A 27,467-nucleotide genomic window follows, 5' to 3' on the forward strand; every position below is an offset into this window, starting at 1 on the left:
CCCCGCGTCACAAAGCGAAGCCGGATTGCTGGGGGCTCCCGCCCGGGCTCCGGGCTACCCGGGCGAACCCCGCGTAGGACCTCCCTGCCAGGGCGGGCGGCGCCCGGCGCCCGCCTCCCCTCTCCTCCCCGCCCCAGCCCTCCGGCTCCGCCTCCGCAGCGCGGAGGCCGCAAAGCGTCCTGGGAGAGCCGGCTCGCGCCGGAAGGACGCGCGGGCGCGCGGTGGCGGCGAGGTTATAAAAGGGACGAGGCCGGCGGCAGGCGGAAGTGGGCGGTTCAGCAGCTCCCGGCGCTGTTGTTTGGCGTTTCGGCCTCTCGAGGGGCGTTCTCTGGAGGGCCGCCGGTGCAGGCCGCAGTGACAGGGCCGCTCGCCCCTGCGCACCCCGCCTCGCAGCGTCTGCTCGCGGCCTCGGCGGCCTGCAGGCCCAACATGGCGCAGGAGGTGTCGGAGTACCTGAGCCAGAACCCGCGGGTGGCCGCCTGGGTGGAGGCACTGCGCTGCGAGGGCGAGACTGACAAACACTGGCGCCACCGCCGGGAGTTTCTCCTCCGCAACGCCGGGGACCTGGCCCCCGCCGGCGGCGCTCACACGGTCGAAGCCGCCGACGCCGAAAGCGGGACCCGTAATCGGCAGCTGCAGCAGCTCATCTCCTTTTCCATGGCCTGGGCAAACCACGTCTTCCTCGGGTGCCGGTGAGTGAGGAAGCGTCCTTAGGCGGCCCCCGGACGCCGGATCGTCCGCCGACCGGTCTCGGTGGGGAGGGGAAGTTAAGCGCGGGAATTGGCGGCACCGTCTGCCCTCTAAGGGTGAGAAGGGCGTCCCTGCCCCGAGCCGACGTGACTCTCAGACCGTGTTGAGGGGCCCCCGTGTCGCGGGGGGCTGCTGGTGGAGTTGGTGTTCAGCTGACAGCGCTTCTGCGGATGGAAACTGAGCTTCAAGGTTTGGAAGGAGGAACCCCGCCTCCCAGACTCGGGCATTTGTTTACGGGATTCCGGGAAACAGAAAGTTGTTGGCGGTTGGTACTGTTTCTTGATTGCAACCAGGAAATGCAAGTCTTGTGGCCGGGTGTTTGCACGCCAAAGGGGGTAGCTTAGAAAAAACTCTTTTTTTTTAAAGTGATTTTTCTTTTCCTTTTTTTTTTTTCAGGTACCCTCAAAAAGTTATGGATAAAATACTTAGTATGGCTGAAGGCATCAAAGTGACAGATGCTCCAATCCATACAACAAGAGATGAACTGGTTGCCAAGGTGAAGAAAAGAGGGATATCGAGTAGCAATGGTTAGCAGATCATAGATGTGAACATACATAGGAGTTTAGAACTTAAGTTTGATATCGTTAGGAATTACTGTTAATACTAATTTTTTTTAACAAGCCAGAATTTATATAATGTTAACTAGTCAAGTTGGAATGTTAAACTGTATGTGTTTTAATCTCTAAATTTGATAGTTTTCTTTGCTTTAGATTTTGAAGTGTCTAATTTGTCTAATTTTTTAATATTAGAAATTAATGATATTCAACACTGTTTTAAGAACTTGATTATTTTCATATTTTTAAAAGAAACTAGTCCTGAAATATTTTCACCTTTTGCTTTACTTTAGTGTTTGTCTTCTCAGTTGAGTATTTATGAGGTATTCTTAGTCATGTGTGTTTTCCTTTTTTTTTAGAAGGGGTAGAAGAACCACCCAAAAAACGAGTCCTAGAAGGAAAAAACAATTCTGCAGTTGAGCAGGATCATGCAAAAGTTTCTGCCAGAACAGAACGTGTAGCGGCTCAGCAGGAAAACAGGTCAGCATGTATGGGGTCATCCGGCAAATCGGAGAGCAGTGGGAACTCAGCTCGGAGCTCTGGCGTCTCCAGTCAGAACAGCTCCTCAAGCGATGGAGATCGATCTGCTTCCAGCCACAGCGGCAGCAGTGTTTCCTCTCAGGTAACAGTGGGATCTGGAAAAGCTGAATCAGAAGCTGCAGATAAACAGGGTTCAGCATCATTTGTTTCTTCATTGTTGAAATCTAGTGTGAATAGTCATGTGACCCAGCCCACTGATTGCAGACAACAAAGTGAATCACCTAAAAAGAGTGCTGTGGAAGGCTCTTCAGCCTCAGCTTCTCAGAGCAGTGCAGAGGTCGAGGTGCCCTTGCTGGGTTCCTCGGGAAGCGCAGAAGTAGAGTTGCCATTATTGTCTTCTAAACCTAGTTCAGAGACACCTTCAAGTGGGTTAACTTCTAAAACTAGTTCAGAGGTGAGTGGTTCTAAAAACAGCGCCTCGTCAGGCACATTACTCACTCCCAAGAGCAGCTCCGCAACAAGTTCGTCACTGCTAACTTCCAAAAGCACTTCCCAGGTAGCTGCGTCCTTGCTAGCTTCCAAGAGCAGCTCCAGTGGATCCCTGCTTCCTAAAAGCACTTCCTTAGCGAGTATATCCCAGCTGGCCTCTAAGAGTAGTTCTCAGAGTAGCACCTCACAGTTGCCTTCCAAAAGTACTTCACAGTCGAGTGAGAGTTCTGTCAAATTCTCTTGTTGCAAGTTAACCAATGAAGACGTGAAACAGAAGCAGCCTTTCTTCAATAGACTGTACAAAACGGTGGCGTGGAAGCTGGTCGCTGTTGGAGGCTTCAGCCCCACTGTGAATCATGGGGAGCTTCTAAAGGCAGCAATTGAGGCTCTGAAAGCCACGCTGGATGTGTTTTTTGTGCCACTAAAGGAACTGGCGGACCTGCCTCAAAATAAGAGCTCTCAAGAAAGTATTGTTTGTGAGCTGAGGTGCAAGTCTGTGTATTTGGGCACTGGTTGTGGAAAAAGCAAAGAAAATGCAAAAGCGGTTGCATCAAGAGAAGCACTGAAGCTATTCCTCAAGAAAAAGGTGGTGGTAAAAATATGTAAAAGGAAATACAGAGGCAGTGAAATAGAAGATCTGGTACTTCTTGATGAAGAGTCAAGACCTGTAAACTTGCCTCCAGCATTAAAACATCCTCAAGAATTACTGTAGTATGTCCCAAATAAAACTGCATATAGGATCTGGTATTTGAAGAGAAAAACTGGCTTACTTTTGTACAATATAAAATATAGGCTTTCACAAATTTTTGTATTGCTTTTTTCCAGTTTTGCAGAAAATTTACATTCTAGTTCTCTTCACAAAAATAGAGGTTGTAAATAATTTATGATTGACAATACACATTAAAAAGTTGCATTAACAGCATACCAGTATGCTGTTTTATTTGCTGGAGAAAATACTGTCTTCTATTTTTAATGATACATTAGGTACGACGTGTAGTTCTGTAGTCTTAAAAACTTTTGTACTATCAATTTGGTGAAAATGTATTAAGTTGTCTACCATGCTTTTTTTCCTAGTTGAATAAACCACATCAAAGAAAAGGGGACCACAGTATTTGAATGTCTGAAAGTCTGTGAAGCTTAAGGTTTTAAGAATGTTGCCCATAATGTTGAACATGTCTGTTAAAGAATAAAAGAAAAAATAGTTGTCTCAGACTATTTTTATGAGAAGTTGTAAGCATTTTTGAGATACAAAGCAGTATAAAGTACTTACTGTTATTTTATTCTGAAGCTGTTAAAATTCACCATGATTTTCACCGCTGCTGATTCTTTAAGCGGGTTAATTTATGTTTTGAGGTAAAATACAATTTACACTTTTTCTTAAAGACATAAATGTGGGTTTCTATATTAAGCCTATTTTGTGACTACTATTAACAGATTGATTTGTTTAGATATTAAATGCTTTAAGCTATTTTACCTTTTCAAGAAGTTGTGTTTTTTTTTCCTCCCCTTCTAAGAGCCAGTTCTTGTGGTCTTCTAATTAGTCAAAAGTTTCATAAATTATAACCAGGTAGTTTTTATAGTGATAGGAAATTAGAATTTTCACATCTAGAACTAGATGGTTTGTGTTTACAAATCTTATAGAAAGAGTGCTGGAAGAAAAGAGCTGCGTTCAATGAGATTGTTCACTTGAATTATGATTGTCAGTAATGAAATGGAATCTTGTTTCTGTGTCAGGTGATTCTGACTGCATTAATCTATTGTATATTTTTCTTCAGACTGGTCCAACAGACGAGGTCTTTTTTGGTCTTTGAGCTTTCTAGGAGCTTAATAGATGCTACACCTTGAGCAATGATGGTGAAATTGCAGACAAATATGGTATTTTATAGTCCATTTGTATTAGAGTGGGAAAATGGACTAAACATAAGTAGCACAAGTTAAATATGTAGAAGTTATTCCTGTGTTTTCCCAGATCTGAACTAATCAGGGATTTTTTTTTAATCAGATAATCTTTAAAAACTACTTTTTAAGGGTTTTCATTAGGTGCCAAAGCTAAAATCCATGTTCTATAAATGGATCGCTGCTATATATTGTGGAAAGCAATAACATGGGTGGAATGTAAAAGCACTTTAATTGCCTCACTTATTCTTAGGCAAATCCATGTTTTGTGGGATGAGCATTACCAGAAAAGCAAGCTAAAATCTGTTTTAAAATATTTGAGTTCTATCTAATAGGTAGTCTGGTAATTATCTAAATTGACTTGTTTAATGTTAATATAAGGGTTACTGAAAAATCTTTTAACTTTTAGTGGCTTTTTGATGTGCGGAAAACTGCCTAGTGTAAAAACAGACACTTCATTTATAAACATTTGTTCTATCTAAAACATTGGAAATACTCAAGTTAATGAAAATTGAATGTGATTTGAAAAAATGCATGATTTTACAATTTCCTATGATAGTGTAGTGCAGAAGACAAGCTTTGGAATCCATTCTTGGGATAGAGCTCTGCCTTTCACTAGACTAATCTCTGGGAATCAGTTCATCTATAAAACAGTACTGTAGCTGCCTCAGAAGTGTGACGATTCAGTGAGATTTATACAAGGGTATTTCAAAAAGACCATGAAAGTGGAATTAATGTGTTTTCCATGAATTTTTTTTAAGACCCATTGTACAATTAAAAGTGTATCATAGTGTGCAGGTGTGTCATAGTTTACTAATTATTACATAACCTCATTTCCTTGCAATTTTGCTCTTTTAAGATTTATTTATTTGAAAGAGTTACAGCAAGAGGGAGAGCAGTGGAGAGAGAGCTACCCACTGGTTCACTTCCCAAATGGCCACAATGATGGAGCTGGGCCACGCCAAAGCCAGGAGCTTCATCCAGGTCTCCCATGAGGGTGCAAGGCCCAAGCACTTGGGCCATCCTCTGCTGCTTTCCCAGGCACGTCAGCAGGGAATTGGATTGGAAGTGGAGCAGCCCAGTCTTGAACCAGTGCCCATATGCAGGTGCTGCAGACAGTGGCTGAATCTGCTACATCACAGCATCGGCCCTTCTTACAAACTTAAGTAGCAATTACTGGGTCAGGTAAGGGGCTGGCATTGTGGTGTAGCAGGTAAAGCTGCTGCCTGGGACATTGACATTCTACTTGGGCACCAGTTGGAGTCCTGGCTGCTCCACTTTAGGAAATACTGGTTTTTTTTCTTTTAAAAAATTTTTTTAAAGATTTATTTGAAAGGCAGAGATGCAGAAAGAGAAAAAGATCTTCCATCTACTGGTTCACTCCCCAAATGGTGCAACCGACAGGATTGGGCCAGACCGAAGCCAGGACCCAGGAGCTGCTTCAGGTCTCCCACATGGGTGGCTATGGCCAAGGACTGGGTTTGAAGTAGAGTGGCTGGGACTCAAAACGGTGCTTATGTGAGACGCTGGCAGTGGAGATGGTGGGTTAACCTATTGCCACAGCACCAGCTCTGGAAATGCTAGTATAAGAATTCAGGTGAGGGCCAGTGCTGTGGCATGGCAGGTGGGGCTGTGGGCTGCATTCCTAGCATCCCGTATGGGCGCCTGACCGAGTCCTGGCTGCTCCTCTTCCAATCCAGCTCTCTGCTATGGCCTCAGAACACAATAGAAGATGTCCTGAGTCCTTGGGCCCCTGTACCCACGTGGGAGACCTGGAGAAGGCAGCGGGCTCTTGGCCTTGGATTGGCCCAGCTCGAGCTGTTGTGGCCATTTGGGGAGTGAACAAGCAGATGGAGGACCTCTCTTGATTCTGCCTCTGTGGCTCTGTCAGATACATAAATTTTTTAAGTCTGTCCCTTTTTTTAAAAAAAAGATATTATTTATTTATTTGAAAGGTAGAGTTCCGGACAGAGAGAGAAACAGAGAGGTCTTCCATCCATTGGTTCACTCCCCAAATGGCCGCAATGGCTAGAGCAGCACCGATCTGAAGCCAGGAGCCAGGTGCTTCTTCCCGATCTCCCATGCGGATGCAGGGGCCCAAGGACTTGGGCCATCGTCTACTGCTTTCCCAGGCCACAGCAGAGAGCTGGATTGGAAGAGGAGCAGCTGGAACTAGAACCGGCGCCCATATGGGATGCCGGCATTGCAGGCAGAGGATTAACCTGCACCACGGAGCAGGCCCCACGTAAATAAATCTTAAAAAAAAAAATAAAGAGGTTGGCATTGCGGCATAGCGGGTTAAGCCACCATCTGTGATGCTTACATCCCATATGGGCACCAGTTGGAGTCCCAGCTGCTCCAATTCTTTTCCAGCTCCCTGCTCATGCTCCTGGGAAAGCAGTGGAAGTTGGCCCAAGAACTTGGGCCTTTGCACCAAGTGGGCCATCCGGTTGAAGCGTCTGGCTTTGGCTTGGCCCAGCTCCAATTGTAGCCATTTGGGGAGTGAGCCAGTGGGTGAGAGAGATTTCTGTCTCTACCACTCTGTAATTCTGACTTTCAAGTAGATAAATAAGACTGATGGTCCTGAGACTGATTTTTCCTGTTGCTAAAGTCAAGGATTTTTGTAAACGCTAAAGTTAAAAGGTTGATTTTGAAGAATGCTTTGTCATGAAGTGTTTTATTTTTTCACAACTTACTTATTTGAAACGCAGAGTTGGATCATCTCTGCTGGTTCACCACCCAAGTGGCCAGAGCAGCGGGGGCTGGGCTAGACTGAAGCCAGGAACCAGGAATTCCCCATGTGAGTGGCAGGAACTCTTGCGCTTGATCAATCATACTCTTCCCAGGTGCATTAGCAGGGAGCGGGATCTGAAGTGGAGTAGCCAGGACTCAAAGCGGCACTCTGATACGGAATATGGGCTTCCCAAGTGGCTTAACCCAATGCGCCACAATACCTGCCTGAGTTCTTGCCCAAATTTTTGGGACCTGCTGCTGCTTTCATAGGCTAGTATAATTGTCATAAGGCACATATAGCTCCACAGATTTAGATAATATCAAAATCCTCCTCCAGTGTAAACCATATGTGAAAGGGCTGTTTCCCCTGCCAAGCGCAGCTATTGTTGGTATACGTTTCTCTTTGCTGTTTAATTCTTAAGTAATGGTAGTGAGAAGGTAACCAAAGCAAGCAGCGACTGGGAACTAGGTTGGTGCTACTGGAATTGTACTATTACTATAGTGTAAATGGGTTGTGGGCTCAAAAATGTCACTAAGGTTTTATATTTATCCACTTTCTAGACGTTGCTAAGTTAAAATGATCATTTGCACATGGCTTTCAAAAACAATTTTCTGTGGTTAATGAATAAAAGAAATCATTTCACTTTATACCAGCAACAAGAATAGATGAATGTGGTGGTTATCAAGCCATTTTTCCACTTGCTCTCCAAGGGGGAAAAAGTTTTAAAAGTATAACCCAGGGCAGTGTTGTAGCATAGTGGGTGCTGGTTCGAGTCCAGGCTGCTCCACTTCCAAACCTCCCTACTAATGGCCTGGGCAAAGTAGCAGAAGATGGCCTAAGTGTTTGGGCCCTCGCCACCCATGTGGCAATCCCAGCTGAAGCTCCTGGTTTCAGCCTGGCCCAGCCCTGGCTTTTGGGGCCATCTGGGGGAGTGAACCAGCAGGTGGAAGATCTCTGTCTCTTCTTCTGTGTAACTCTTTGAAATAAATATTTTAAAAAATACAGTCCATTTTTTAAACAGATTTATTCATTTATTTGAAAGTTACACAGAGAGAAGAGAGGCAGAGAGAGAGAGGTCTTCCATCTGCTGGTTCACTCCTCAAATGGCCTCAACTGCTGGGGCTGCACCGATCCGAAGCCAGGAGCCAGGAGCTTCTTCAGGGTCTCCCACATGGGTGCAGGGGCCCAAGGACTTGGGCCATCTTCTGCTGCTTTCCCAGGCCATAGCAGAGAGCTGGACAGGAAGTAGAGCAGCCAGGTCTCGAACCGGCGCCCATATGGGATGCCAACGCTTCAGGCCAGGGCGTTAACCCACTGTGCCAAGTTCTGCCCAATACAGTCCATTTTTGGTAGGGAAGGAGGGACAGAGGGAAGGAAGGAAGAGAGGGAGAGAGGGAAGTAATTTAGTTAACAGACTAATTCCCAAAGTAAATTGACTGTAATTTGGAAGGAAAAAAGAAAGCTTAAATATTAAATACAAAGAGTTAGATACAAAATGGCCTTTTCTTTTAAGATTTATTTGTTGGGACCAGCGCTGTGGCGCAGCGGGTTAATGCCCTGGCCTGAAGCACCAGCATCCCATAAATGCCATAGATCCCAGCAGATGAAGACCTCTCTCTCTCCTTCTCCGTGTAACTCTGACTTTCAAATAAATAAATAAATAAATCTTTAAAAAAAAGATTTATTTATTTGAAAGAGTTACACAGAGGAGAGAGAGAGAGGTCTTTATCTGCTGGTTCACTCCCTAATTGGCTGCAATGGCTGGAGCTGTGCCAATCTGAAGCCAGGAGCCAGGAGCTGCTTCCGGGTTTCCCATGTGGGTGCAGGGGACCAAAGAATTGGGCCATCTTCCACTGCTTTCCCAGGCCTTAAGCAGAGAGCTGAATCAGAAGTGGAGCAGCCAGGACTGGAATCGGTGTCCACATGGGATGCCAGCGCTGCAGGCAGCAGCTTTACTTGCTACACTACAGCGCCAGCCCCAGGACAGTCTTTAGTAAAAAACAGGAACTTCATGTGTGTCGCTCCCCCTCTTCGTGGAGGAACGACACTAAACCCTGCACTGTTCTTTCGTCTGCTCGGCCCTCCCCGGGTTTGCTGCTGGTTCTTCCCGGGTTGGCTACTGTCCCTTCCACCTCCGTGGAAGGGCGGTTCCCCCTGTCACATTCCCCACTTCCGCAGGGAAGCGGCACACCGCCGGCCGGCTCTCTCGGGGGCTGCACAGGTGTTCCCCTTAGATGTTCCTGGTGCATGCCGTCTCTCTCCTCCTTTATAATCCTCCTCTGCCAGTCCCAACTCGGCTGCCCACACGCCGAGTTCGCTGCTCTCCTCCAATCAGGAGCAAGTCCTACAGTTTATTGGCTGAACTGGAGGCAGCTGTGTAGAAGCTGTTTTCTTCTCTCCCAGCGCCATATTGTGGGAGAGCAGATGCATAGAATAAGTCTTAATTCCAGTAACAGTATAGTCCGAGTTGCTCCCCACACATGTGCTATAATTTAAACCATCAGAAATATCTTTCATTTTCAAATTTTATTAATCAGGAATCAAAATCCTTGAAGGTCATAGGTAACAAAGTATAGTAAACAGTTAAATGAACTATAAAACTATATTTACATCGAAGTTGGTCCATTGTACAATAAATAGTTTTCAAAGTTTGTGTAAAATGCATATAATGGGAAAACTGCATAGATTTCAATTTTTTACAACATAATAAACATTCTTAAATTCCAGTTTTCCATGAGCTTTTTGAAGTCTGCGCGTATGTAACTTGAAATAAAAAGGCATCTAAAAACAAATGCACAAAAAGGTGTATTGGAAGGCTAAGAATCACCTAGTGTTTTCCTTAGAGTGTTCTCAATGTACCAGGGCTTGGACCCCAAGCCTTTTTTTTTTTTTTTTTTTTTAATATTTATTTACTTGTGGGGTAGCATTACAAACAGAAGGAGAGAGAGAGAGAAGTCTTCCATCCTCTGGTTCACTCCTCAAATGGCTGCAATGACTGGAGCTGGGCAGATCCAAAGCCAGAAGCCAGGGGCTTCTTCCGGGTGTCCCATGCAGGTGCAGGGGCCCAAGCACTTGGGCCATCTTCTGTTCCCAGGCCATAGCAGAGAGCTGGATCAGAAGAGGAGTAGCTGAGATATGAACTGGCACCCATATGGGATGCCGACACCACAGGCAGAGGCTGAGCTCATTACACCACAGCACTGGCCTTTTGGACCCTTTTTTTAAAGATTGATTTATTCAAAAGACATATTGACAGAAGGATAGACAGATCTTTCATCTGCTGAGTCACTCCCCAAATGGTTGCAATGACTGGATTAGGTCAGGCCAAAGCCAGAAACCAGGAACTCCACTCAGCTTTCCTGTGTGGGTGTCAAGGACCCAAGTACTTGGGCCATCATCCAGTGCTTCCCAGGCACATTATCAGGGAGCTGGGTTAGAAGCACGCTGATATGGGATGTGAACATCCCAAGCAGTGGCTCGATGCCTGGTGTGCCACAATGCCTTCTTTACAGTCGGTGTTTACTGTTTCAGCTGGGGACAGGCATAGCGACTTAAGATTCCCACTGGGATGCCTGGTTTCAGTTCCAGCCACCACTACTCTGTTTACAATCCAGCTTCCTGCTAATGCACATCTTGGGAGGTAACAGATGATGGCTTAGGTATTTGGTTCCTGCCACCCATGTGTGAGACCCAGATGGAGTTCTGGCCTCTTGGTTTTGGCCTGATCCAACCCCAGCTGTTGCAGGAATTAGGGAATAAATTAGCGAATGGAAGGTCTATGGTTTTCTGCCTTTCAAATAAAATGAAAATAAATGAAAAATTTTTTAAATTCTAATATTTCTTCAAAGAAAAATGGCTTGTCTATGTAAAACAGGTGAGTACAACTAGTTTGGCTCAGCCACATCTCACAACTGAATTCCCTCTGCCTTCTATTCTCAATTTTTGAGGCATCTCATTGGACTATGATCAGAAGGGAATTCAGCAATTATGACGCCCAATGTAAATAGCCAGTTTCTTCCTCAACAGATATTATTAGAGTAGATAATAAGTAGAAGCTGCCAGTTTACAACAAAATGGAACTAATCTGCTTTTAAGTAATATGTCATACTAGAATATGTAATTAGTGGGGCCTCAATAACACTAAAAACAATTGCCTTTTATTTCTTACATTTTTATTGGGAAATACAGTAGCAGGAATCCATAAATCCCATACATATAAAGTCTGATAATCATTGAATGTTCATATACAACTACCAAGGTTCAAATGTATCAACATTGTAGGGACTCAAATCCAGTGTTTGTATAGAAGATTAAGGGGTGTTTTTATAGAAGACCAAGCAATTCTGTTGTTGGGGTACGAGATGACCCTTTTTGGAATAACTAAGCTTTTTAGAAAAATATTACTGTAAAAAGTAAATTGAGGGGCCGGCGCTGTGGCATAGTGGGTAAAGCCAACACCTGTCGTGCCGGCATCCCATGTGGGCACCAGTTCGAGTCTTGGCTGCTCCACTTCTGATCCAGCTCTCTGCTATGGCCTGGGAAAGCAGTGGAAGATGGCCCAAGTGTTTGGGCCCCTAAACCCATATGGGAGACCCAAAATAATTTTCTGGCTTTGGATCGGCACAGCTCCAGCCATTGCGACCAATTGGGAGTGAACAAACGGATGGAAGACCTCTCTCTCTGCTTCTGTTCTGTGTAACTCTGACTTTCAAATGAATAAATAAATCTTAAAAAAAGTAAATTGAGAAATTGGCATTGAGTACTGAGTTAAGCTGCTGCCTGCAATGCCAGCATCCCACATGAGTGCCAGTTCAAGTCCTGCAGCTGCTCCACTTCTGATCCAGCTCCCTGCTAATGGGCCTGGGCAAGCAGAGGAAGATGACCCAAGTGCTTGGGCCTCTGCCACCCACGTGGGAGATCAGAGTTCCAGGCTCCCAGCTTTGTTCTGACCCAGCCTCAAACCATTGTGACTATTTGAGGGAGTGAACTAGTGGATGGAAGATTTCCATGTCTTCCTCTCTCTCTAACTCTGCCTTTCAAATAAATAATATGTATTGCCTGACTCTGACCTCATAAATGTTAAATGTCAACTTTTTTTTTTTTTTTTTGACAGGCAGAGTGGACAGTGAGAGAGAGAGAGACAGAGAGAAAGGTCTTCCTTTGCCGATGGTTCACCCTCCAATGGCCACCGCGGCCGGCGCACTGCGGCCAGCGCACCGCGCTGATCTGATGGCAGGAGCCAGGTACTTCTCCTGGTCTCCCATGGGGTGCAGGGCCCAAGGACTTGGGCCACCCTCCACTGCACTCCCTGGCCACAGCAGAGAGCTGGCCTGGAAGAGGGGCAACCGGGACAGAATCCGGTGCCCCGACCGGGACTAGAACCCGGTGTGCCGGCGCCGCAAGGCGGAGGATTAGCCTAGTGAGCCACGGCGCCGGCCAAATGTCAACTTCTTATTACTGAGCAAAAATACATCTTAAATTTTAAATTATAACTCTTAAGTATAGCTCAACAAACAGCCAAGGACACAGAATTCTTAAAAACACTTGATTGTACAATCTAATAATAACAGTGAAATATATCATAGACATTAAAAAAAATCAAATTGTGGGGTCAGTGCTGTGGTGTGGTGGGCTAAGCCTCCATCTACAGTGCCAGCATCTGATATGGGCACCGGTTCTAGTCCCGGCTGCTCCTCTTCCAATCCAGCTCTCTGCTATGGCCTGGGAAAGCAGTGGAAGATGGCCCAAGTGTTTGGGCCCCTAAACCCATATGTGAGACCCAGAAGAAGCTCCTGGCTTCAGACAGGCCCAGCTCTAGCCATTGGTGGCCATTTGGGAAGTGAACTAGCAGTGAACTCTGTCTATAACCCTAAATCTCTCAAGTAAATAAAAAAAATCTTAAAAAAAAAAAAACTGATTTTACACATCTAGAATTTCATTGCAAGGATACTAAAGAGGTAACAGGGAAGTGTTAATGTACTCACGAGTGAAATGACAGCATATGTTTTACCCCAGACAATATAATTCTAAAATTACGGATTTTTTTTTAAAGAAATAGGGAAAGGCTGCTTGGTATTTCTACATCCGTATCAGAGTCCCTGGGTTTGAGTGCTGAGTCTGTTCCCAGCAGACAATTTTATCAAAGCACTTCCATTACAACCATTCAGTTTCAACCATTTTATGTTACTTATATCAAGATTTATATTCTTTTTTTTTTTTTTTTTTTTTTTTTTGACAGGCAGAGTAGACAGAGAGAGACAGAGAGAAAGGTCTTCCTTTGCCATTGGTTCATCCTCCAATGGCCGCCGCAGCCGGCATGCTGCAGCTGGCACACCGTGCTGATCCGAAGCCAGGAGCCAGGTACTTCTCCTGGTCTCCCATGGGGTGCAGGGCCCAAGCACTTGGGCCATCCTCCACTGCACTCCCTGGCCACAGCAGAGAGCTGGACTGGAAGAGGAGCAACCGGGACAGAATCCAGCACCCCGATCAGGACTAGAACCCAGGGTGCCAGCGCCACAGGCGGAGGATTAGCCTAGTGAGCCGCAGCACCAGCCAAGATTCATATTCTTAGGAAAAAGGATCCAAGGTGGTCAAGGAGAAGTTACATATCTATGAGTATCAGCAGTAGGTTTGACTTGATGAGGGACCAGACAGATACTACTTGGATAAATCAAAGTTTATTCCTTTAAAGGATACAGAATGAAGTTAGCACAGTCAGAATATCTCCCAAAGAGATCAACAAAGTCTCTAAAGACAAAAGCCCCAGATCATCAGCAGATGATGTCTGAGTGAACGAGGCTCACCTTCACGTAGCAGAGGCTCAGACTGAGAGACAGTTTTGTTTAGCTTCCTGTTGGAGGCCACCATACCTGGGCGAAATGGGGCCTCTATCAAAGTTACGTTCCACGCACTCTGATTTCCAGATTTCTGATTTCCTTTCAGATTGGAAAACTTTCTGCCAATTGCTCTTAGCTTTCTCAAGGTAACACGGCTTGAGCGAGGCACACACCTGAGTTCACAGTTGTGGCGGCAGAACAAAGGTCAGTTACATATCTGCCCCTGGGAGTTGAGCAACAGGCCCTGGAGCCAGCCAGAGTGTCTTGAGCTGGGCACCTTGATCAACATCCCCACTGGAATGACATGGCTGGATGTGGGGGTGGGGGTGGGGGAGAGGGTGTTAGCGGGGGAGGAGGGCTAGTTCTCCAGAGTTCTCATTACTCAGGGATGATTCTCCAGAGGGTTGCTTCAGTCACAAAAAGGAAGACGTGCTCTGGGTAGGTTAAAATAGACGTCCCCCAGAATGATTATTGGTGAATAAGCAGTTGTTGAGACCTACATCTTGTCATTGTGCATAGTATAAGTCATTAAAGCCAGCCAGCTACATGGGTCCTGGAGCACACCCTCCATTCTCACTCATTTTCTCCACAAGTCCCTCCACCCTCCCGACCCCCAAATAATTGTGCTACAAGGAGAAAAATGGTCAAGGGATTTGTCTCAGAAACTCTCCCAGACAACCTAGCTGAATAGGGTGGGTGGGGCTGGCGCCTTTTCTACAATGGAGTTTCCTACCCCTGTTTCCTGTGACTTCCTTTTTACTGGAGTTCAAGCTGCTATCACAGCCAGCTAAAGCAGCTCTTTGCTGCCGATACTGCCACTGTGGGCACCACGGGCACCAGCTGTCCACTGAATAAAACCATTCATTAGTGGCTGCTGAAGGACACCAAGAGTCTTGCCTTACAGTCTACGTGGTCCCCTTGGTTCCCAACCCTCATTTTTTGGACATTGCTACTTTCCGGAGGAAGCTGTTCCAGCTAAGATAATCCTTAATGTTTTATTCCATTCTGAAAGGAAAACAATTACTTGTTACTTGGATTCTTGCACTAACTCCCCACCTGCCAAGAACGCTTGGAAAGGCGCTGAACTCAAGACAAACACCCAGACCACCCTGGGGAGAGGGATTGTTCCACGTCTGGGGAGAGACTACAAGGGAATTGAACCTCGAGTCCTCCTCGGGGTGTCCAGGGTGGCCCTGGCTTTCCCTGCTGGACGAGGCCTGCAGATCCTTTTGCTCTTCCTGGTGATCTCACGTACAGGCCGCCCTGGACGGAACACGCAGCCGCTCTGAGCAGCCACAGGGCCTCATGTCATTCTGTTTCCATCTGGGCCTTGAGGTCCCCAAATAAGAAACATATCAGTTGCCTCTTTGGGGTTGGGGCTGCGCGGGGGTTCAGGTGGCCCCAGTAGGCTGCTCTTTCTGTGTCACGGTGGGTCTCTGCAGATGAGGCCCAGCTCCAGCTGCTCCGTGCACCAGGCCAGTTCCTGGGCCAGCTGCTCTGCCGGGGCCTCAGTACTGAAGGGAGCTTCCTCTGGGTGGGATTTTCTGAGGCTTTCTCACCTCTGTTTGCCACAAAGACCCCGTTTCCGGTTTTCTTTCGCTTCTTAGAGACTGCACTGCCTGCCAAGCTATGGGGGAGCTTTGAAGGCAGTGTCACTGCATGTGGGTTTCCCTGAGCAGAGACAGACCGTGGAAGAATTCAGGTGGCCATAAAATGGCCAGGGGGCCAGGGTCTGTGGGGAGCAGGGGCGGTCCCTGGGCCTACGCAGGGGCTTCCTGAGGTAGCATGAGCTACAGTTGCGGCATGAGCCGCAGTTGCCATTGGTACCTACATCATTCCTGGGGTCTCACTACAAATTTGCTCCTCTAGAATCGTGCGTGTGTATGTGTGTGTGTATTTAATATTAAAAAATGACTCGTCTCACTAATTCTGATGATTCTTACCAGGGACAACAAAATATGAAGTCTGCCTTCATTTTTTCCCTTATAATTATTTATTTATTTATTTTCATTTTATTTGAAAATAAGAGACACAGCTGGACAGAGATCTTCCATCTGCTGGTTCACTCCCCAAATGCCTGCAACCACAGGGATTGGGCCAGGTTGGAGCCAGGAGCCTAGAATTTTACTCCCATGAGGGTGGAAGGAACCCAAGTACTTGAGCCATCATCTGTTACCTACCAGGGTGCACATTTGCAAGAATCTGGAGTGGAAGCAGATGAGCCAGGACTGGAACCAAGTGGATGCAGGTGCATTATTCCCTGGGCCGCAGGCCTGCCCCCGTTTTGTCCTTATGCTACAGAGTTTTGGGTCTGTTAGCAGTTCCAGAGCATGCCCAGATCTGTACCCAGAGGGATCATGGCCTATTGTTTCTTTTTTTTTTTTTTTTTGACAGGCAGAGTGGACAGTGAGAGAGAGAGAAAGGTCTTCCTTTGCCTTTGCCGTTGGTTCACCCTCCAATGGCCGCCGCAGCTGGTGTGCTGCGGCTGGCGCACCGTGCTGATCCAATGGCAGGAGCCAGGTACTTCTCCTGGTCTCCCATGGGGTGCAGGGCCCAAGCACTTGGGCCATCCTCCACTGCACTCCCTGGCCACAGCAGAGAGCTGGCCTGGAAGAGGGGCAATCGGGACAGAATCCGGCGCCCTGACGGGGACTAGAACCCGGTGTGCCAGCCGCTAGGCGAGGATTAGCCTAGTGAGCCGCGGCGCTGGCCTCTATTGTTTCACTACTACAATGCAGCACAACCACCCTTCACATATAAAAAAATACCTGAGTAAAACAAGAACACCAACCGGTTATGCCCAGCTTAAATACTGGAGCTTTCCAATGCCCTGAGCTGAAAGCCAATAATAGAGAGTAACACAGTGGTGTATGCATCCAGTACTGTTTTGAATTCAACTGCTGACTGAAATGATCAGAGTCTGACTGCAAAACCAGAGTTCAAATTTCTTTAGCTAGTCACACTGAGGATTTAAACCCAGAAGCAACCAGTGAGTTGCCTGGCCTGGCTGTCCTGAAAGCCTGAGTTTGGTTACAGGTTTTATACTCCTCTTGCAGTGTAGGTGTGTGCAGTGAACAGGTTTAAATGACACAGATTTATGTACAAGTATCAGGCACCTTGGAAACTGAAGAATACCTCACTGAAGATGGAATACCCAACAATAATCAATATTGATTGTTGGTAAATGAAGGGTACACTCTATTGCCACACTGATTCTGATTCCTACGCAGAATGTGATCTAGATGCAAGGAGAGGCAAACAATGGGTGGTTAATTACTCCTCCACGTGGTGAGTCTCACCACCTCTTACTGGGCTGCAGGTGTTTTCCTGGCGCTGGCTGAGGCTGGCTGAGGCTGGCTGAGGTCCGGACAGCAGCTGCACGGCATCTGCACAGCTCTGGTGACAGCCTCTGCAATCGCCACGTGAGTCCATAAACTCTGCTGAACATTTTTTTTTTTTTGTCACCATGAAATAATGAAAGGAATGAATAAAATCAACTTTGAAAGGAACTGGAGGGGCCAGCACTGTGGTGCAGTGGGTTAAATGCCCAGCCTGCAGCGCCAGCATCCCATATGGGCACCGGTTCAAGTCCCTGCTGCTCCACTTCTGATCCAGCTCTCTGCTATGGCCTGGGAAAGCAGTAGAAGATGGCCTAAGTCCTTGGACCCCTGCACCCATGAGGGAGACCAGGAAGAAGCTCCTGGCTCCTGACTTCGAATCAGCTCAGCTCCGGCCATTGTGGTCATTTGTGGAGTGAACCAGCGGAATGGAAGACCTCTCTCTCTCTCTCTCTCTCTCTCTCTCTCTCTCTCTGTCTTTGTTTCTCCTTCTCTCTGTGTAACTCTGACTTTCAAATAAATAAAATAATTGTTAAAAAAAAAAAAAAAAGAAAGGACTGGAGAATTTCAAGATTGATAGTGGGGATATGCTGACTGATCAAAGACCTGGTTCATATACTCAGGCCTCAGTTCAGAAGGCACCCACCGAGAGGCCTTCTTTAACCACACTGTCTTAAATACTGCGATTCTTAGCTGCCACACTATCTTTGAATGATTTCTCAAGTAGGATTTTAGGGAACCCTGGGGTTCTGCAAGTGTCACTAAGGTCACAAGAGCCCATGACTGAAATCAACAACAACACACATATACACAGGTATATAAATATTTATTTATTGAAAAGTCAGAGTTACAGAGAGAGAGGGACAGAGAGAGAGAGAATCTTCCATTTGCCAATTCACTCCCCAGATGGCAGCAAGAGCTGAGGTTGAGCCAAGCCTAAGTCAGGAGCCAGGAGCTTCATCCGGGTCTCCCATGTGGGTGACAGGGACCCAAACACTTGAACCATCCTCCATTGCTTTTCCCAGGCCATTAGTAGGGAGCTGGATCAGAAGTGCAGTAGCCAGGACATGAAACAGCAACCATATGGGAATGTTGGCATCATGGGCAGAAGCTTTACCTGCTAGGCCACAATGCTGGCCCCAGCAGTGTGCATTTGTAACCTGGCATGTTGTAAAAATGTTACCATTCATGATGACCAAATGGCCTATTGGCAATTTTGTTAGAGGTCTTTCAGCACTGAATGGCAGGGTGCAGTAAGACAGGTCCATTAGATTGAACAGTTTCTTTTTTTCAAACACTGTAAGGCCTGGCGTTGTGGTACTAAAGTAGACTAAACTAGGTTGAGCCACCACTTGGGATGCTCCCATGCTTCCAATTCAGCTTCCTGCTAATGTGCCCCCACAGAGGTAGCAGATGATGGCTCAATACTTGGGTCCTGCCAGCCACATGGGAGTCCTGGATTGAGTTCCTGACTCCAAGCTTTGGCCTGACCAGTCTCTGGCTAGTTCCTGCATTTGGGGGGTAAACCAGCACATGTAAGATTTTCTCTCTCATTTCCTGTCATTCTACCTTTTAAAGTAAATAAATAAACTTTTTTTTTAAAAGAAGAAGAAGAAAATGACTTGTCACTGGATTGTAGGAGGGCTGGTGATCCAGGTTGGCCTATTCTATTATGTTATGTGTCAACTTAGAAAGTTGAAGGTGTGGGGTGGGCATTGTGGCACAGCAGAGTAAGCTGGTGCTCAGGACACCAGCATCTCATATTGGAGTTTCTTAGATGAAATCTTGCCTCCATTTTTAAAAAAAAGATTTATTTATTTGAAAGGCAGAGTTACAGAGAGGGAGGGAGGGAAAAAGAGAGAGACAGAGAGAGAGAGAGAGAGGTCTTCCATCTGCTGGTTCACTCCCCCAAATGACCACAATGACCAGGGGTGGGCCAGGCTGAAGCCAGAAGTCAGGAGTTTTTTTCAGGTCTCCCATGTGGGTGCAGGGTTCCAAGGACTTGGGCCATCCTCTGATGCTTACCCAGGAACATTGGCAAGGAGCTGATTGGAAGTGGAACAGCCAGGACTCAAACCAGTGCCCACATGGGATGCCAGCACCACAGGTGGCAGCTTTACCCACTGTGCCACAGCACTGGCCTCCCTTGCCTCCACTTCTGATCCAGCTTTCTGCTAATGCACCTGGGAGACAGCTGGATCAGAAGTACTTAAGTACTTGGGTCTCTGCTACTCACATTAGACAGTTCCTAGCTCCTAGCTACAGCCTGGCCTAGCCCAGCTACTGCAAGCCTGTGGTGAGTGAATCAGCAGATGGAAGATCTCGTCTTCTCTCTCCTTCCTTCTTTCCCCTTCTCTGTGTCACTCTGCCTTTTAAACAAATAAAAAACTTTTAAAAAATAAAAATTTGATAAACTTCTCTTTAAAATGCAGCAGTGGCCCCCCAAAATTTGAAAAGAATTTAACTACAAATTACAGCCACTTAATAGTAAAGGTGCTGATTATTTTAAATGACTATTGGAAACTTAAAGGGAAGAAAGCTCTTGTTTTAAACAGAATCACATTCGCTGGGAAGACTCATATCAATTTATTTACTAGCTGAGCTAATTGTTCAGAAAAGGAAAGCTCATGTAGTTGAGCCACTCATAAGCTCAGCATGTAAAATTACAGAGTTCAAAATGCTAGGATAAGATCCAGTGTGAGAAATGACTGGATCCCACTTTGACACTTTAAGTTGATAAAGTGATGACATATCACATGATGTTGGAGGGGACCAGGACATACAACCTCAAAATACGTTACTTTGGCACATGAGTTATTTTGAGTGGAAGGCATTTGAAATTCAGCAAGCCTTCTTGGAGCTTTCCTTATCTGACTAAAGGAGAAACTAGGACTGCCATAAAGCCCCTCTCCTGGAAAGTTATATGGCCATGAAGAAGACAGAAAACTGGCACTGAGACGGACCTACGCAGATGAACTCTACTAATTTAACTTGTATCTTCCCTTAGTTTCCACTCTCTGTTTACCTTCCCCCAGTTTGCAGCTCCTAGAAGCCTAAAACCCTTTTCTTTGTCTTATCACGTCACAATTTATTTTTCTTTGTTGAAGATGGTATACAAAGTTTTAGGCCTATCTTTTTCTTTGGCTCTTCATTTCTTTTCTAGGAATGCCTTCATGTCATGTAAAAATTAAGCTGAAATGACATTTGTGTGACTTTTCTGTTAACTGTTTTTTGTCAGTCTGATTCACAGGGCATACGTCAAGGAACATAAGGGGTGGAGAAAGATGTTTTTACTTCTTCCATACAACGCTGGGAGATTTTGTGTAATGAACTGATAGACATCAGCTTCCCTATTTGGGTTGATGAGTCAATAGATTTTTACAAATACATATCGTCGGTACGCATTGTCAAGATTTGCGAATACTAGTGACTCACAGACCAATGTTTTCCTGCTATAAAGATTCACCTAAAACAAGCCAAGGCTAAGATATGTCTAACATTTTGTCTTCCCCTCTGGTAACAAGAGGTCTGTCTTGGAGGAACTGCATTCCCAAGCTGTGCCATGGTGTCCTGCGAATGGACGCCTCCAGGAGGATTTTCATCAATGGAGAGAAAAAGCCCAACAACATCACGGCACATTGCTTCTTCACAGGGAAGTGTTGCTGTGAACAATTCTTGGAGACGAAATGACTGAGCAATTTTATAAAAATGGTAGACTCTACTAAACAAAGTCCAATTCACTTGAGTATGTTTTAAAAACTGAAAACCTGGACAAAGGCACAAACATGTCCTGGTATGTAGAGAAATCATGTGGATTCGCAGAGGAAGAATTGTCAACCCCAGTGTCTGAGCTGAAAGGTGACTGGCAGAAGTACTTCCAGGAAAATAACAAGGCAGATTTGTCTGAGTGCTCTGAAGATAAAGAATGCCAGCAGAAACTAGCCTACTTAGCAAACACTTCATCACAGGAATTAGTGGAACAAGTGAACACGAGGCCTCAGAAAACATGTTTTGACTCCAACTGGCAAGATTTTTGGACTTAAAAGGAAAATAATTTTTGGAAAAAAAAAATCGAAAAAGAAAATCTTGAAATTTTTCCAATGCTTTCTGACCCTAAAGGTGAAGGAAAATATCAGTAAATCTTAAGTCTTATTGAAAGTTGCCTGGAAGAACTGCAGACAAAATGGAGCAGTGTTTCCCCTCCCTTTCAACACCACTGAATGACTGGGTGAGGGGTCCTTACCCTGATTGTTCTGCTCAGCTTGAGAACTTGACTTTGAGAGAAGAGGAAGAACTTTGTCAACTGCAGGCTTTTTTTTGCTTTTTTTTTTTTTTGCGGTTTAATAAGCATCAAGGACAGAAATTTTTTTTTCAATTGAAAATGAAATATGTGGGTGCTTGATTTAAATTCACCTCAGGATTCAGTGTTTGTGCAACCAAAACTAAGCATAGATATCATTTTTTAATTAAAAATTCTTAAAAATTCATCATTTTCATTTTCATTTGAAAGGCAGCGAAACAGACACAGATAGAGACAGTCCGCTGGCTCACTCCCCAAATGCCCACAACAGCTGGATTGAGTGAGACTGAAGCCAAGAGTGCAGAACTCAATCCCAGTCTCCTACGTGCGTGGCGGTGGCTCAACCACTTGAGTCATCACCTGCAGCCTCCCAGGGTGCACACTAACAGGAGGCTGAAATCAGAAGCTGAGCAGGGCCCGGAATCCACACACTGTGATAGGAATGTAGGTGTCACAAGGGGCATCTTAACTGCTGGGCCAAATGGCCATCTTACCAGATTTTCTTTTTAAAAGGAAAATTTTATTATTTGTTTCTGGTTTAAAAAATAATTTTAATGTATACACAGGCATATAAAAGAGATCATAAAATAGCAATAATTTTATAATTGCTGAGCTTATATGTAAATCAAATCATCTCACTCAATAAGAAATATTTTTCAAAGTCATACAAAATTCTGCTTCAGAAAAGATTTTTATTAAAATTGCTTTGACTTATGGCTTTAATCACTTTGCTATCCAACATTGGCAATAGCAGTAATTAAAATCAATTTACAGCCTTCATGTAAATGATGTATTCAGACTACCTTTAAAAAGTTAAATCCTGGGGCCGGCGCCGTGGCTCACTTGGTTAATCCTCCGCCTGCAGCATCAGCATCCCATATGGGCGCCGGGTTCTAGTCCCTGCTGCTCCTCTTCTAGTCCAGCTCTCTGCTGTGGCCCGGGAGGGCAGTGGAGGATGGCCCAAGTTTTTGGGCCCCTGCACCCGCATGGGAGACCAGGAGGAAGCACCTGGCTCCTGGCTTCAGATAGGCGCAGCGTGGGCTGTGGCGGCCATCTGGGGGGTGAACCAGCGGAAGGAAGACCTTTCTGTCTTTCTCCAACTCTGTAACTCTACCTGTCAAATAAATTTTTTTAAAAAATTAAATACTGGGCTGGCGCTCTGGCGCAGAGGGTAAAGCTTCCACCTGTAGTGCCGGCATCCCATATGGGCATTGGTTTGAGTCCTGACTGCTCTACTTCCAATCTTGCTCTCTGCTATGGCCTGGGAAAGAAGTGGAAGATGGCCCAAGTGCTTGGGCCCCTGCATCCATGTGGGAGACCTGGAAGAAGTTCCTGGCTCCTGGCTTTGGATTGGCCCAGTTCCAGCCATTGCGGCCATTTGGGAGTGAACCAGAGGATGGAAGACTTCTCTTTCACTCTCTTTCTGCCTCTGCCTCTGCCTCTCTGTAACTTTGCCTTTTAAATAAATAAATAAATCTTTTTTAAAAAATTAAATCCTAATTTTGGCTTAAGCTATTATTTGTTTTATTAGATTTGCCTTGTGAGTTTTCAAACTTTACAAGATGAAAAGTAATATGAATCCAAAGGAAGGAAAGCTAAGTTTAACTTTTATTTAAAAAGTAAGTCAGGCTAAAAAGTCATCTTTAGTTTTAAATTGGGCTGGGGATACTACTCTCATATATATCTGTTTTACATGCCATATCCTATTCCCCTCTTTTAAGATTTATTTGTTTGAAAGGCTGATCAACAGACAGAGAGGGAGAGACACAGTGAAAGAAAGATCTTCCATTTGCTGATTTACTCCCCAAATGGCTACAAGAGACGGGGCTGGTCCAGACTGAAGCCAGGAACCTAGAACTCCAGCCAAGTCTTGCACACAGCTAACAGAGGCCCAGGCACTTAGTCCCTCTTCTGCTTTTCCAGGTGCATTAGTAGAAAGCTGGATTGTAAGTGGAGCAGCCAGTACTTGAATCAGACTCTGATATGAAATGACAGCGTTGTAAGCAACCCCAGCTCCTGCTGTGGCATAGTGGGTAAAACCACCATGTGCAGCGCCAGCATCCCAGATGGGCACTGGTTTGAGTGCTGGGCACTCCACTTCCTATCCAGCTTTCTGGTATGGCGCGGGAAAGTAGTAGCAGATGACTCAAGTACTTGCCCCGTGTACCCATGTAGGAGACCCAGAAGAAGCTCCTGGCTCCTAGCTTTGGATTGGCCCAGCTCCTGCTGTTGTAACCAGCTGGGGAGTGAACCAGTGGATGGAATCCCCCCCCCAACTTTGCCTTCCAAATAAATAAATACATCTTAACAAAAAACCATCAGCCCCTCATTTCCTTCTTACATATTAAAAAATTTTTAAGATTTTTTATTTATTTATTTTTAACAGGAAGAGTTAGACAGTGAGAGAGAGAGAAAGGTCTTCCTTCCGTTGGTTCACCCCCCAATGGCCGCCACGGCTGGAGCTACACCGATCTGAAGCCAGGAACCAGGTGCTTCCTCCTGGTCTCCCATGCGGGTGCAGGGCCCAAGCACTTGGGCCATCCTCCTCTGCCCTCCCGGGCCACAGCAGAGAGTTGGACTGCAAGAGGAGCAACCGGAACAGAACCTGGCGCCCATATGGGATTCCGGCGCTGCAGGCAGAGGATTAGCCAAGTGAGCCACGGCGCCGGCCCACATATTAAAAATTTATAATCAGACTTCATGGCCAAATGGATAAAGTATAAAAAATCAAATGTTAAAGTTAAAAGAAGGAAAAACCATCTCTTCCATCTAAACTAATTTAACATACTTTATATTATTTAGAATATAATATTCACTAGAAATTATTTGCATGGGCAACTTTAATATACGTAATATTCTTTGCGGGGAGGGGATTTTTCTACGTGGTGAAGCAAACAGAACCTAGGTTCCTGGCCCATGGCACACTGCATAGGAAGGTTTATACGATGAAGGGATCCGATAGCCACCAGGGGGCAGCATTAGGGCACCAATTTCCTAACATGCTTCAAAAGGAAGAAAAAAAGATAACGTCTTATTCAGCAAATGCATTTTAGGCATGTTATCTTCCACACATGTAGGGAATTTACATTTGACAGAAGATGGAGTGGTGATAATTGATATCAAAAGCAAAGTTACCTACTTCCAATCCTGTCAATATCTTAGCCCAATAATCATCTCTCCAAATAGCCATGCCAGTCTTTCAACAAAATTGTACTTTCCTCTTCTTTCTCACCTCTAGTCCCTCCACTTTTGGAGGGGTCATAGTCCAGGTGAGGCTCTGATCATTTTACAAATAGAGTAAAAAGATATTGTCACAGGGACTGGTGCTGTGGCATAGCAGGTAAAGCCGCCACCTGTGGTGCCAGCATCCCATATGAGCACCAGTTTGAGTTCCAGCTGCTCCACTTCTGCTCCAGCTCTCTGCTATGGCCTGGGAAAGCAATAGAAGATTGTCCAAGTCCTTGGGCCCTGCACCCGTGTGGGAGACCCGGAAGAAGCTCCTGGCTCCTGGCTTCGGATCAACCCAGCTCCAGCCATTGCAGCCATTTGGAGAGTGAACCAGCAGATGGAAGACCTTTCTCTCTCTGCCTCTGCCTCTCTGTAACTATGTCTTTCAAATAAGTAAATTAAAAAAAAAACATTGTTACAAATGGCCACTTCCTTCTTAAAATTATAGACATATGTCAGACTTTTCCTACCAATGTCATTACAGGAACTTCTTTTTCTTTTTTTTTTTCCCCTCTTGGCATGCAAAATCTAAACATATGCTGAAAAGTTTCAAAGGATGAGTTATAGTAAAGAGATTAAGGAACATTTGAAATTTTCTGCAGAAAAATATCCATGATAAGAGCTTACTTGGGGAAATAACTTTTTTTGTTGTTTTTATAAGGTTACAGAAGGAGAAAGGCAGAGTAGTAGAGGGAGGAGGAGAAATAGAGATAGAGATATATAAAGGTCTTCCATCCACTGGTTCACTCCCCAGAGGGCTGCAACAGCCAGGGCTGGGCCAGGCTGAAGCCAGGAGCTGGGAACTCCATCCTGGTCTCTAACATAGGTGGCAGACAGCCACGCACTGGGGTCATTTTTGGCTGCTTTCCCAGGCGCATTAGCAGGGAGCCAGATTGGAGGCATAGTAGCCAGGGCTTGAACTGGAACTCTGATACGGGATGTCAGTGTCACAAGCAGTGGCTCAACCTGCTGTGCCACAATACTGACCCCCAAACATGGATTTCTGGTAAGTGCTGCCAGTGATTCTGATGGAGGGTTGTGGGACTCCAACATGGAGAACATTGGCTAAAAACTCTAACATTGGCACTGATGTGTTTCACGACTTTGGCCATTTAATATTGGCCTTTCAGTATTTTCCTTAGTGAAGTTTTTTATGTACTGACCAAATAAATATGCCATAATCCTGCCCTGCCTTCTTTTTAGTTCTCTATTTTGATAGTTTTCCAACAAGTTTACATGATCATATATTGCTCTGTTGTCCCACTTATTCGTTTTCATGGTCTTTACGGATCCTGACCAGGTTTCCAGGAGCAACAATCTGAGGAAATGAGGACACTGGCCTGAGCGATTTGTAAAACAATGTGCATTCAGTACTACTGAGGACCACATTCTGGTAGCATTCTTAAATTTTTTTGCATCAGATTATGCTTATTGTTTTTTTTTTAAGTTTCTTTCTTTCTTTCTTTCTTTCTTTCTTTCTTTCTTTCTTTCTTTCGACAGGCAGAATGGACAGTGAGAGAGAGAGAGAGACAGAGAGAAAGGTCTTCCTTTGCCGCTGGTTCACCCTCCAATGGCCGCCACGCTGTGGCCGGCGCACCACACTGATCCGAAGCCAGGAGCCAGGTGCTTCTCCTGGTCTCCCATGGGGTGCAGGGCCCAAGCACCTGGGCCATCCTCCACTGCACTCCCTGGCCACAGCAGAGAGCTGGACTGGAAGAGGAGCAACCGGGACAGAATCCGGCGCCCCGACCGGGACTAGAACCCGGGGCCCATATGGCATTCTGGCGCTGCAGGCGGAGGATTAGCTAAGTGAGCCACGGCACCGGCCCCTTCTTCTTTGTTTTTAATATTCATTTATTTGTTTATTTTATTTATTTGAAAGGTAGATTTACAGAGAGGGAGGGAGGAGGCGGAGGAGGAGGAGAGAGAGAGAGAGAGATCTTTCAACTGCTGGTTCACTCCCCAAATGGCCGCAATGACTGGGGCTGGGCCAGATGGAAGCCAGGAGTCAGCTTCCTCTGGGTCTCCCACGTGGGTGCAGGGGCCCAAGGATCTGGGCCATCTTCCACTGCTTCCCCAGGCCATCACCAAGGAGCTGGATCAACCTTTTCTTTCATTAGTTTCTGCCGTGTAGTTACCTTTCCATAATTCACTACCCTAGGAGGCCAGACCCCTTTCCTCTGGCCACTTCTTCCTATTCTATCACCTTTTCAAAGATGGTGCTTCAGATGTCTCAGCTCCCCAAAACTTACTTCTCTGGGTCTTCACTCTCTACAAAAGTCTTTGGTATGTAAAAAAAAATTAAAATATTAACATCAAACAAAATATGTGTATCTTTTTTTTCCTGGTAATCTGTCTCTTGTCAGTCTGATTTGCAGGCTCTGGGCACAGAGAATAAGGTAGAGGAAAACTTCTCTCCCCTACAAAATTATTTAAGCATTTAATTCACAAGGCACTTGCTCACAATTTTCTTTTAACTGGAAAGGGGTATAGTGGAGAAAAACTTTGAAGTTGAGACAAATGGATTAAAATATTGAATTTATTTAGTATAAGTCTTTTGTCAAGTTATTTAATCTCTGTAGCCAATTTCTGCATCAATAAAATAAAAAGGATCTATTTAATGTAACCATTATGATGGTAATATGAAATAGGTAAAGAAAAAATTACAAAATGGAGTCTTCGTAAAATTTAATTCCTCAATGTGGATGTGTATCCCTGTGGCTAAGGTTGTTACAAAGAGAATTTAAGAAGCAAGTGTAAAAAACATGACTCTCCAACTTTTCTCTCTTTTTTAGGTGATGCCTTAGAAATGAGGGTGCTTAAAGAAGTTTGTGGAAAACAGAAATTAAAAGAAAAAAGTTA

The 27,467-nt window shown here is 45.4% G+C and overlaps 1 protein-coding gene across 5 annotated transcripts; it reads left to right on the forward strand.

Annotated features, from left to right (window-relative positions):
• The first annotated feature begins 82 nt into the window (after positions 1 to 82).
• Positions 83 to 24,042, forward strand: CDKN2AIP (CDKN2A interacting protein). Of its 5 annotated transcripts, none has more exons than XR_011386295.1 (5): positions 83 to 692; positions 1,147 to 1,277; positions 1,664 to 1,926; positions 13,846 to 13,943; positions 20,316 to 24,042. XR_011386295.1 is itself a non-coding variant. In XM_017338377.3 (4 exons), the coding sequence occupies exons 1-4, from the start codon at positions 430 to 432 to the stop codon at positions 3,387 to 3,389; spliced, it is 699 nt and encodes a 232-aa protein (XP_017193866.2). In that variant the 5' UTR covers positions 83 to 429; the 3' UTR covers positions 3,390 to 3,755. The 5 variants fall into 5 exon arrangements, 3 of the variants coding, with proteins under 3 accessions (XP_017193866.2, XP_017193870.1, XP_002709534.4); XR_011386296.1 differs by having other exon boundaries at positions 86 to 692; positions 1,147 to 1,246; XM_017338377.3 differs by lacking the exons at positions 13,846 to 13,943; positions 20,316 to 24,042 and adding an exon at positions 3,348 to 3,755.
• Positions 24,043 to 27,467: the final 3,425 nt, after the last annotated feature.

This window comes from Oryctolagus cuniculus, chromosome 2 (assembly GCF_964237555.1).
Source record: "Oryctolagus cuniculus chromosome 2, mOryCun1.1, whole genome shotgun sequence".
In the NCBI taxonomy this organism is placed as follows: domain Eukaryota; kingdom Metazoa; phylum Chordata; class Mammalia; order Lagomorpha; family Leporidae; genus Oryctolagus; species Oryctolagus cuniculus.